This window comes from Lampris incognitus, chromosome 2 (assembly GCF_029633865.1).
Source record: "Lampris incognitus isolate fLamInc1 chromosome 2, fLamInc1.hap2, whole genome shotgun sequence".
NCBI lineage: Eukaryota > Metazoa > Chordata > Actinopteri > Lampriformes > Lampridae > Lampris > Lampris incognitus.
This window is the reverse complement of record NC_079212.1, coordinates 113,377,931-113,390,008: the sequence shown is the minus strand read 5'-3', so window position 1 is coordinate 113,390,008 and position 12,078 is coordinate 113,377,931. Positions and strand designations below refer to the sequence as shown.

General features: G+C 39.0%; 1 protein-coding gene across 1 annotated transcript; it reads right to left on the bottom strand.

Moving 5' to 3' along the window:
• Nucleotides 1-1,114: 1,114 nt before the first annotated feature.
• Nucleotides 1,115-10,879, bottom strand: igfn1.3 (immunoglobulin like and fibronectin type III domain containing 1, tandem duplicate 3). Its single transcript, XM_056301231.1, has 23 exons — nt 10,828-10,879; nt 10,446-10,568; nt 10,213-10,352; nt 9,955-10,054; nt 9,811-9,852; nt 9,021-9,066; nt 8,665-8,851; nt 8,418-8,528; nt 8,094-8,244; nt 7,693-7,965; nt 6,544-7,107; nt 6,315-6,439; nt 6,073-6,214; nt 5,356-5,649; nt 4,928-5,224; nt 4,619-4,798; nt 4,257-4,385; nt 3,850-4,158; nt 3,654-3,739; nt 2,568-2,760; nt 1,868-2,164; nt 1,278-1,604; nt 1,115-1,119 (listed from the first exon to the last, which is right to left on the bottom strand). The coding sequence occupies exons 1-23, from the start codon at nt 10,877-10,879 to the stop codon at nt 1,115-1,117; spliced, it is 4,173 nt and encodes a 1,390-aa protein (XP_056157206.1).
• Between the last annotated feature and the right edge of the window lie 1,199 nt (nt 10,880-12,078).

The following is a 12,078-nucleotide window of genomic DNA, read 5'->3' as shown; positions in this document are numbered from 1 at the left end:
ATTTACTGTGCAATGAAATGCTGTAGCCTCGTAGCCTTATAGTTCATTCACACAAGTTAGCTATATAACTTGGAGCTAGCTGTTGTGGTTGCTATGGCAACATTATAGCGTTGCCTGTTAATGTAACTTTAGTGCATCTAAACTTGGAAGTGTTAAATGAATATGAATTGATACTATGATTTTCTATTTTTGTATTGGTTTAAGTAATGAAATGTTTTTTTTGTTAATTAATTGAATCTCATTACCCATTGTTTAATTGTTTAATTTATTTTTTTCATATTTTTCTATCCCATATTTCTGATGCTTGACTATTCATGGTCATACTTAGTATTTTTATGTGATTCATGTTATATAGCCTATGCAATTGAACTGCATTGTGTCAAATTAGCTATTAAGATTATATCGTATTGTAAGTGAACAGGAGGGGATCCAAGTCTGTCAAATACACACAGCTGATGCTTTTGTGCATTTTTATTTACCATCACAGATCTTTACCAAAGAACCAGAGACCCAGTACAGCCTCTTGCCTCTTTATCACAACAACACCATAACACAACACAGAATCACCACCAATAGACGTAATTCACCGGCGACATGTACATTTTCGGGCATTTGAAACAACACCTGATTAGTTATGAAGACTGGAATCAGCCTTAGTAAAGGCAAGAGAAAGCAGATCATCAGAGCAATGTTTTCGGGTATATGCAATTTATTTACTGTACATTTAGTATGAGATGAGTATCAATAATTAAACATACTGTGAAGTGCACTCTGAAGTAAAAGTGTATTGCATGATATTGCATTACATTTTTATCATGTATTAACCACAGTATAATTAGCAAATTGCCAATCCTAGAGAAACATCAAAGGATATAAGCAGTAGCAATCACAAATCAAAAACAACTCTTTATTGAAATTGCACATCACTGAATTTAAATCATGTGTGTCTTGTCAAAGTGCTTTGTCTACTTCCAATAAAAATGCATACCTAATAAGTATGTATGTATATATGTATGTATGTATGCATGTATCTGTCTGTCTCTCTTCTGTTTTTCTATCTACACAAATAGTCTAAATCTTAATAGGTGTCTTTAGTGAAGTCCCAAGCATGTCCTTAATCTGAAAGAGAACGAGGGAGAAGAAGAGGAAAAAACATTTTAACTTATAGCCAAAGCGGTGAGATGAAGCTGTTAAATCAACAAGAACACAACATTTTAGATTACCTGCACTTGGCACACTAGTCCACCTCTGTATCAATAGCTGTACTGGGGGTTTACCTTGAACAGTTAGTTTCGTTGAGCACTCCACTCTGCCCAGAGAGTTTTCTGCAGTGACCATATACTCTCCGTTATCCTTGGACCCAACTCTCAGTATCACCAAGGAGCAGACTCCACAGGTATTGGTGATGTAGTAATTGGTGTTGGTGTTAAGGCTGATGTTATTTCGGTACCAGGTAACATGAGGTTTGGGGTTTCCTTTTACAGCGCAAGTCATGTAGCACTCATAGCTTTCAGGGCTAGTGTGCATTTTCAGTGGGACTGAGAAAGATGGTGGTGTCTCAAAGCTGCAATCCTTGGCAGTACTCAAATTCAGCCTGAATTTTTCTGGATGGATGAGAGAAAAAAATAAAAACATGGACATTTTATTTTTCAAAAACAATGAATGAATGAATGGATATCGTCTGCACTCCTCTTATGATATACAAAAAACTAATGGTAAGACCTTTAGTCTTTTATATCATTCCTCCATGATATACTTTCCTCAAGACGAGCACTGTAAGACTTTGCAAGCAATATTAGCATCAAAATGCTGTTATTGTTGTTTTATTTCCCATGTATTCAAAGAACACACATATTTATAAACGTGCCTCTCTTCTTGTCTACTTCCCAGACTGGTGACTCGGAGGGCTTGGAAATCCCCATGTCATTTTTGGCATAGACGCGGAAGCGATACTCTCTTCCTGGCATGATATTGATGGCAGTAAACTTATTGTTGAAGAGATGGTCAGCCACAGTTTGCCAAGTGCGTTTGACAGAGTCATGCTTGGTAACCATGTAGTGCAGTCTGTCATCTCTCTTCTCATCTGAGGATGGAGCCCAAGAGACTGTCACTGTTCCGGGTACGTTCTCCTCCAGCTCCACAGGGCCTGGAGACTTGGGATCATCTATAAACAGATTAAAAATATTGCTAGGCCTCGTTCAACATGTTTAAACCCCAGAATTTAACTTTGAAATGGATAGGGAAAGAGTATAGGCTCTCTTGACTCTGGATTCACAAACTGTTGTCTGTCAGTTCATAATTTCCACTTTGGTTTCACAATACTTTTTAGATAGATAAAGCCACAAGATTCATTTTGTTGGCATTCTTGTCTGTTTATATTAACTCTTACACCGGAAACAAAACTGTGTTTGGGGCATCTAAGAAGTTTTCTAAGTAGGCATTAATAGGTATCTCTAAGCATTCTTAATAGTATCAAGTACGGCCACAATTTCTTACAGCCTTGGTAAAGGTTTAAGTTTTTATACATAAGTTTATTTGTTTGATTATTTGTTTGTTCACTAACTCACCTGTTACTCTGATCTCAACACTAAAGGTCTCCTGGCCAACAAGGTTCTTCACAAGGATTGTATAGATCCCTGTGTCAGACCGCTCTGAAGAAGGGATGAGGAGCTGTGACGATGTGTCTGCATTGCTCACTGTCACACGCTTGGACACTGGCATGTCATCCTTAAGCCATGTTATGGTTGGTATCGGGGAAGCCTGCCAGAAAATAGGATGTTCAATGGTAAGACCTTGGTTTACACTTTGTCTTTTCTGGAGGTTATACAAATACGTGTCATTAAAGGAATTTTGTGCATGTGGTTTTGTGCATGTAATCTAAGCATCCCCCCGTATAATTGGCTCAATGTTTTCCTCCCTCTCCACCTCAAGCTGATGTGTGGTGAGTGTTCTGACATAAAATGGCTGCTGTACACTTTGGTGGTGGTTGAGGTGAGTTCCCCCCTTTCACTGTGAAGTGCTTTGGGTAATAAATATAATCTATTATTATAGTAATCCATTATGTGTAATCGGTACTGATGAGTGATCTAGTCGATTGAAGCAATAAAATCTTCACTGCATACGATGCCAACGAAGACATTGTCGTTCCCCTGTTCAGAATCTTTCCCATAGCACCTACACATACCAGAATGCATTGCGCGTAAGCTTCTGTAACATTGTCCATAAAGTCTTCTGCGCTAGCGTTGTGGGACGTCTTTTCCACCATTGGAAATGTAGCTTAGCCGAAAGAATGAGAATGTGTTTTTTGAACATTGTGTTTAGAGTAGAGTATTAGAAACCCTACTAGGCTGTAGTTTTTCCGGTCACGATACTTCACTCGGCGGCCAGAAAAAACTCAGTTTCACTGCCTCCCCAGAGAGGCAGAAATGATCAGGAACAAATGCAGGAGTTTTCATATGCTATCCCTGTCACAGATAGACAGAAATAAGGCTGAAAATCGGTGTATTTTCCCTTTAAATAACCTTTACTTGATTAACAATACTGTGGTCCCTAACATTTGCAATAGATCTCAAAGCAACACATTTTATGCAGGGAAGGAGAGAGAGGGGAAATTTAACTTGGCATGAAGATGTTTGTTGATTATTATACCAAACCTCAAAGTTGATGGTGACTCGTGTCGAGTTCCCCGCTCTCGTTACCATGAAGCTCTTCATTTTGCGGTCAGTGAATTTAGGTCTCACTGTAAACAATGTGGAGCGTTGATGAGGAAATTACAGGAAACTGATGAGGGAAAAAAGGGTAAATGTATTTTGACCATTGACAATAGTGAACTGATATATGTGGACTCACCTGGAGGCGGCATTGCAATAATGTAGTTTTCCAGTTCTTGAGGTTCACCATCTCCACCCTCATTGGTGGCAACTACTCTTACCCAGTACATGGCCATTGACTTTAGTCCCATAATAGTGTAAGAGGTCATTATGATAGCATTTGTATTACAACGACCCCACTCTGGTGTTTCTGCTGATCTGAGCTCCACAAAATATCCCTTGGCTTCATCTTGGACCCCTTCCTCCTCTTTGGGTTTGGTCCATGATAATGACAAAGTCGTGTAAGTGGAGTCTGTTACCTTTAAGTCAATAACCTTACCGGGCGGCTCTGAAAGAGTAAACAAATCACAGAGATTTTGTTTAATCTTTATGGTATAAAGTCCTGAAATGATATAAAAATCCTGTCATATTCCACCCAAAACTCACTCTTTGGATCTCTAGCGATAACAAATTCTGAAGGTGCACTTGGCTCTCCGACACCAGAGATGTTGACAGCAGCAACCCGAAACTCATACTCCATCCCCTCAACCACATCTTTCACTGCGTACTTCTTTTCTGTTGTTATGATAAAAGGATATTGTCATGATCAAACAATACTGTCTCAACTTTTTTAATCGATTTGAAACTGAATAAATAGAAAATAAATCACAAACAAGAAACCGTGCCCATATTAAATAGACATACATAAATTGTGTTGCTTTGAGATCTGTTGTAAATGTTAGTTTCAAGTCTGGAGTTTATCAAATAAATGCCGACAAAATAAACTTAATAATACTAAAAAGTCCTACCCCTGATGGGCTCATCAGGTGAGTTGACAGGACTCCACAGATTGCTGCCATTCTTGCGTTTCTCCACGTTGTATCCCAAAATGTTTGTTCCTCCCGTGTTGGAAGGAGCACACCAAGTGATATTGATGCAGTCCTTAAAGGCACTTTCAATTTTTAGTGCTGTTGGGGGTCCGGGGTATGCTAGCAGATAATAAAATAGAAATGTCCTAACGGTTCTTTTTTTTTTTCCTTTACACACTCCAACCTCGCAAGCTCTTTTTATTAGAGATAGTTCAATCCAAAAATAGGTAAATAAACAAGAAGACTCACCTTTTGTGCCAGCTTGAATGTCATCAGTCTCTATCATTTCACTGATCCCTTGCTCAGTTTCAGCCCTGATATGGTAGCAGTATTTTCTTCCGTGATCCACATCCACATCCCTGTACTTTGAGTCTGGACCAATCTTTCCCAGTTTCTTCCAGCTATTTCTACCAATTTGCTGGCGCTCCAGGATATAGTTGGTAATAGGACAGCCACCAGCATCCTTTGGAGGCCTCCATTTAAAATCAATGCAATTTGCAGAACTTTCAATGATATCCACGGGGCCTTGTGGTGGGGTCGGTTTATCTAAGATCAAACACAAGAATAGGGAGCAGTTAGTATGCTACATACAGTGATGTTATGCTTAATATCATTGTTTAATATTTTAACCTAACATTAACAAAAAAAAAATATTGTATTCATATAATTTCAGATACCCAAAACAATTAGCTGGGAGAGGGCCTCAGTTGTTCCACATTCATTTTTAATTTTAATCTTTATCTCTCCCGTGGCTTTGCGTTGGCATTTGGTGAGAAGAAGGCGGCTGTGTGAAGAAGACTTCTCAATTTTGATATTTGTGTCATCCAACAGTTCCTCGCCCTCATTGTACCATTGGACCTTCATTGGTTCCCGACCCACAAAGGATAACTTGAAGGCTGCATTTTGGCCAACTTTGATGATGAGAGGCTTTGAGAATTCACTTAGGTCATCAGTGTTGAGTCTTGGTGGGTCTGAAGTAATAAAGAAAAGAAAGGAATTAAGATTACACAGTACTTCCCATATATATATACTGTACATTTAATATCCATGTTTGGTTACACTTTATTTTAGGGGGTCAGAAATTACCTAGTAATTTCCTAGTAATAAGGTGGTAATTATCACATCATTTCTTAGAAATAAGGTTGAAGTTACCTTGTAATTTAGGCTAGGGTTAGGGTTAGCTTTAAAATTACCTGTAAAAACTGCCACCTTATTACTAGCAAATTACAAGGTAATTTCAACCTAATTTCTAAGAAATTACATGATGATTACCACCTTATTACTAGGTAATTTCCTACCCCCTAAAATAAAGTGTTACCCCATGTTTATAGATACAGTTCAAACTCCTGTTATGCTTGAGTTAATCTATTCCATCTTAAACGAGATTGCATTACCTTCAACAGTTACCATTGCCTCTGTCTTGCGTCCATCAGCTTCAAATCTGTACTTCCCAGTATCTTCTTCTTTGCAGTTTTTGATAAGTACTTTATGGAATGCTCCATCTTTTACAATACAGACATCCTCTGTTGATGTTATCTGAAATACACACACACACACACACACACACACACATCCTTATACTGTTGTAGGTAGAATAACCATATTCATTCTGTCCACACTATGATATGTCCCTCACCTCTTTCCCGTCTTTGTACCAGACTCCACTACAATCCTCACTACTCAACTTGCAGACAAGTTCAGCTTCAGTACCAATCACAGCAGTTACATCTGACAGTCCACAGGTGAAGTATACCCCTGGGTCTAAAGACAAGATGGCATTTTTGTTCATAGGGACCATAGCTATCGGACCACAACAATACTCAGAAGTACTCAGAAATGAGTTATCGTGGAATGATCTATCTCACCAATGATTGTATCTGGTACCAGCGGGCCTGTTCTCACTCTTTTTTTCTTCTGCTCAACCAGAGCCTCTTCTTCATCCTCATTTGCTTGTTCATCAGTGGGCATTGCCTCGCTCTTTTTTTCCTCCACCTGGTCATGCTGGGGTCCTGCTTCTGGCTGGGTTTCTGCTTGTGAGTCAGGCCCGCCACTAGGCTTTAAGTTCTTCCCTGTGTCTCCAGTCACAGCAGGTTTGGCTGCTTTTGATGCAGGTCTGGCTGCTTTTGATGCAGCTGCAGCCTTCGCAGAAGCCGCACCCTTAGCTGCGCCCCCCCCAGAAGCTGCAGCATTAGTCGCTGTGGCCTTCGCAGACGCTGCAGCCTCAGCTGCTGCGGCCTCTGCAGCAGCAGCAGCAGCCGCTGCAGCAGCCGCTTCTGCTTCTGCCTTTGCCTTTGCAATCATCTCATCTCTTTCCATCTGCAGTTTAGCCTGCTGCTCCTGGGCAATCTTCAACAGATCGGATCCTCCGCCACCAGCTTGAGTGGTTCTCCGGGTTTTCTTCTTACCAAGCATGTTTGGATCATTGTCAGCTAGTTAAAAAAAAAACCAAAAAAAACAAGAACAGCTCAAAATGTATATTTTATTTCTTTAACAAGATATTGATACTGGATCAAGTTGTTGAGATTTTTTTTCAGTGTGTCTTACAATTACTAGTTGTGCCCAACTATGCGCTATGGACGGCTGTGTGTATGCAGATTTTCTTTCCACCCAATGCTACAAGAGCTGATTTCACTTATTAGTCCTCCCTTGTCAGGTTGAAGGTGTGTGAGTCAGTTGGGCACCACCACAAAGTCAGACCAAAATTGAAACGGTCATGTTTTCTAACAATACTTATAATTTTCAGCTCATGAATATTAACAAAGTCTAGAGCACTCCTTCACAATTTTTGAGACAGTGACAACAGTTATGGATAAAGGTGTTTATACACACACACACACACATACATATATATGTCACTTGAAAATAAAAAAAAATTGCTGAATGTTTTATCATGGTGTTATCAATGTTTTAAAACATGCAATTAAGTCCAATTAATGATTTCAGTCTGACTTAATTCAATGTTTCTACAGGTTTATGCAATTTTCTGTAACTTTGTTACCACAGCGAACTCATACCTTCCACTACAAGCCAGGCACTGCAGGATTTAAGTCCAGCCACAGCGGAGTAAATTCCTTTGTCTAACTGCAGGCAGTCTTTCACCACCAGTGTGTGAATCAACATATCCTCCGACACGGTGATGTCATATTTGTCCCCTTGCTCCAGTGTGATATTTTTTCCTGTCCACTGAATCTTTGCCATGGGATGTGAGAGGACACACTCAAACACAGCATCCTCTCTCTCCAATGCATTCACCTCTTGAATCTTGACCAAGAAATCTATATTTGGAACTGTTGGAACAATAATACTTTGTTTAATCATTATCTTCTCTGCTGAAAAGTAGTTTAAAGATATTTGGAGTATTAGCCAGCATCAAGGTATGCTGAGGTGTGCATATAGAATTGATGCTTTAGCTTACTTTTGATGTCAGTTGAGAAGATCTTCACTCCATCGATTTCTATTAGATACAGTCCAGCATCCTCAGCATTGCTGAAGCCAAACTTCTTTCCTACCTGCCTCAGTCCATGTTTAACCTCTGTGTCGGCAGTAAAGGGAGTCATAACTCCATCCTGTTTTGAAACATGCAGAATATGCAAAATAAGTGTGTGTGTGTGTGTGTGCGCGCGTGTGTGTGTGCACGCGTGTGTGTGCACGTGTGTGTTTGCTATCCTTTAGATAATTTATAATGTCATTTTAAACACTTAAAGTGTATTGTTTGAATATATAATATTTTCCTGCTCACCTTATATATGAAGATTTTGCTGGTTGGATCTTGTGACAGTTCTAGTTCAAACTCTGCAGCTCCACAGGGTTTCAATTCTATAGACTTAAGGCTGGATAGTTTTTCAACAACCTAAATGGAATTAGAACATCATAATAATAATAATGTTCATATTGCTGTTTTTCTCAGAAAAAAACATTTCATTTAATTATGTCTTATGACATGTATTTGACTTAAATGTATGTTTAGTGGAGATTGAAACAAGTACCTTGGCTTGCTCTTCCTCCCTCTCTTTCTTTTTCTCGTTCAGTTTTTTCAGCATCCAACGGAAATCAGTGACTCCATATTGGGCACAAATACTCTCATAATCCTTCTTATCTGCACTCATTAAGAGTTCCCAAAAACGTTCATCGATTTCTCCTTCTTTCTTCTCCTCTTTGGGTTCAATTTCAACCCTTCAACATAGAGAACCAGTTGGATAATTTCATTTCAGAAGTTAATATGCTCAACTCTTTGTTTCCCATTCTGCTTGATGATGGATTTGTTCTGTAACTGAAGTCAAGTAATACAGTTATTCAAGTCATACATGACATGACATAAAACATGGTGCTTACAAGTACTTACTTATTTTTCAAAGCCTTTTTGAAATCTTCTGGTGTCTGTCGGATAGCTACAGTAAAACATCCATGCAGTTAATACTGTTTTTCAGTGAAACATTCATATGTTGCTCTTGAATGATAAATACATCTTTACACTTTCCTTTTTTATTTTATTTTCTTATTTCCCCCCCCCTTTTTCCTGCCCAATTGTATTTGCCCAATTACCCCACTCTTCCGAGCCATCCCGGTCGCTGCTCCACCCCCTCTGCCAGTCCGGGGAGGGCTGCAGACTACCACGTCTCCTCCGATACATGTGGAGTCGCCAGCCGCTTCTTTTCACCTGACAGTGAGGAGTTTCGCCAGGGGGACATAAATAACACGTGGGAGGATCACGCTATTCCCCTCAGTTTCCCCTCCCCCCTGAACAGGCGCCCCAACCGACCAGAGGAGGCGCTAGTGCAGCAACTAGGACACATACCCACATCCGGCTTCCCACCCGCAGACATGGCCAGTTGTGTCTGTAGGGATGCCCAACCAAGCCGGAGGTAACACGGGGATTCGAACCAGCGATCCCCGTGTTGGTAGGCAACAGAATAGACTGCCAGGCTACTGAGACGCCCCCCATTTTCCTTCTTTGTAAGTTTTATTTTTTCACATGCAAGGCAACAAAATCAATTTACAGTTGTGTCTGTTAAAATGCAAATTACAATCACCATTGCACACTTTCTAGCATGAGAGAGTGAAGAAATAGAAAACACTCCCTTTTCCCAATTCATTTGCACTTATACTTCAATAAAAAGGAGAGGCTAGTTTACCAGTTCTGGATTGTTGCATCGCTTTACACTTTTTATACCCAACTGAAACGAGAAAAAAAGCATCATTTAGACATGTACAGTAGTACATGTTTAAAGTTTTATTCTGTTCATGCTAGCAATAATGTACAGAGTGAATCTAGGCACCTTCAATAACGTTGAGGACAACGGTGACAACAGCTTTCCCATATTCATTTCTGGCAAAGCATTTATAGGTGTCAGCTTGATCCACCGATACATCAGGCATCTATACGTACATGATATATGGGAATGAGCAACAGTCATTATTTTCATGGGTTACTGTCATTTTGACTGATTTATTTGTCCATAACTTTTTAGTTTGATTCTGAGTTATTTGAATGATCATTTGATCTTTAACATACAAGTACGTCTAAAGAGTCTCACCTGTAGCTGGTGTTCACCAGAATTTGGGTCATAGACGACTTTATATCTATCTGGATCAGAAATTTCTCCATTATTTCTCATCCAAGTCACAGTTGGAGCTGGCCTTCCAACAACTATTGCTTTGAAAAAAGCAAATTTTCCTAAAGAGAAGACAGTAAACACATGTGAGTATAACTGTTGATGATTAGCTTTAGAGAAACCACACCATGAGGGCTACTAGCATCGTAGCATACCTTCTTGAATCGTCAGGGCGATGGGTTTACGGGTGAAATCTGGAGTGCTCATTCCCTCAGGTATTTCCTCCACATGTTGGGTAATCATAACCCCGGGTACCCTTGACTTCCTCTTAATATTCACTGGAATGGATGACAAAAAAAAAGTAACTGGTGACGTTTCTGTGATGGGTCTGCATGCAACTTCTTAATGATATGCAAATCAACCTCATTTAGGTTACATTATTCCACACTAATAAGTGTCTCTGTATGTGTGTATGTAATTTTACGTATTTTGATTCAGATTCAAACCTGGATATGTTTTGATGATGATCAATATTGAACGATTAAGTACATATTGAAGGATTTCCAACATTGAGAAATTAAATTGTCGTTTTCTCACCCTGCCCTGGAGCAGTTGGCTCTACATCTTTGGTTTTCCGGATCTTAAACATCTTGATTTACACAACAGCTTGTCTGTTATTTTAAAACAAACAAACAACAACACATTTCTGAATCAATCACAGTTCTAACTTGTTTTATAATCACAACACATTACTACTGCAGTAAAGTATACAATAAAACTTTGACCAAAGTGACTAAATGTGACTGCTACTTTAAGGGTTACTTCACTCCAAATAGTTTATAGTGAAACTTTTGCAGTTTGTCAGAAGGTCAAACAAGGATAACACTGATGGTAAAACACCCTGGATTTTTAATAGAATGCAGTGTTTTAGACAACACTGACTTATGTTATCGGTGCCTCTGAGAAACCTGACCTGTTTTATTCACAGTCAGGTGACCTAGTTCAGCAAGGCCTCCCGCATAGCAGATGCTGTAACTATCAATGTCTGCCTCTGTGGAGTGTGATGCGATGTTAACGTGGAACTTTTCATGATCTTTGTGACAGTCAGAAATTATGTAATCCATCAACTTTCGACCCTGCAATGTAAACATTTGGCCAGATATCATTATGGCATAGACCTATATATTACTTTGTGCAAGAAGCAAATGGTGTAGACCACTTGTATGATCAGCATATTATGCTCTCCGGGTTGGTAATTCAAGCCGGTCAGTAAATGAAAGAATTCATGTGATCACAGAATACTTAGCATGCCCTGAGAGGGCTTGAGCAAACGACCTTCCTAATTTTGTGTGCAATAGATCATGTAACCCATAAAACTATCTATCACACACGAGGAGGTGCCGCCAAGTGGCTTCTTTTATTACAGGAAAGAAAATTGCGTAAATTCTTAGACAACCCTGTTCAGTACAAAAAAGAAAAAGTACATACATAACATTTTATAATGGAAAAAGAAGACGGGGTAATAAACAAGCCAAAAAAAGACAGACCCTTTTTTGCAACATTCACTAGTTTAACAATCAAATTATATATATATATATATATATATATATATATATATATATATATATATATATATATATATATATATATATATATATATATATACGTATATATGTGAAGACAAATGAACTCAGATGTATGAATGTGAAATTTTCACATCAATGAAAGATTAACCACTGAGGACAATGTTTAATCACTACGTTCAGAATATGTGATGATGTTCACTGCCGTTGTTACTCTTATGGATGCTTTGCACACTGTTAGGTCATTCCAAAATATGAGTCTATA

What these genes read in the sequence shown, in the direction of transcription:
- igfn1.3 (XM_056301231.1), bottom strand. Translation starts at nt 10,879, where the DNA reads ATGTTTAAGATCCGGAAAACCAAAGATGTAGAGCCAACTGCTCCAGGG. An exon ending in GCCAACTGCTCCAGGGCAGG is followed by an intron (nt 10,569 to 10,827) that starts GTGAGAAAACGA and finishes CATCCATTCCAG; the next exon opens with TGAATATTAAGAGGAAGTCA. An exon ending in TATCGCTAGAGATCCAAAGA is followed by an intron (nt 4,159 to 4,256) that starts GTGAGTTTTGGG and finishes TTACTCTTTCAG; the next exon opens with AGCCGCCCGGTAAGGTTATT.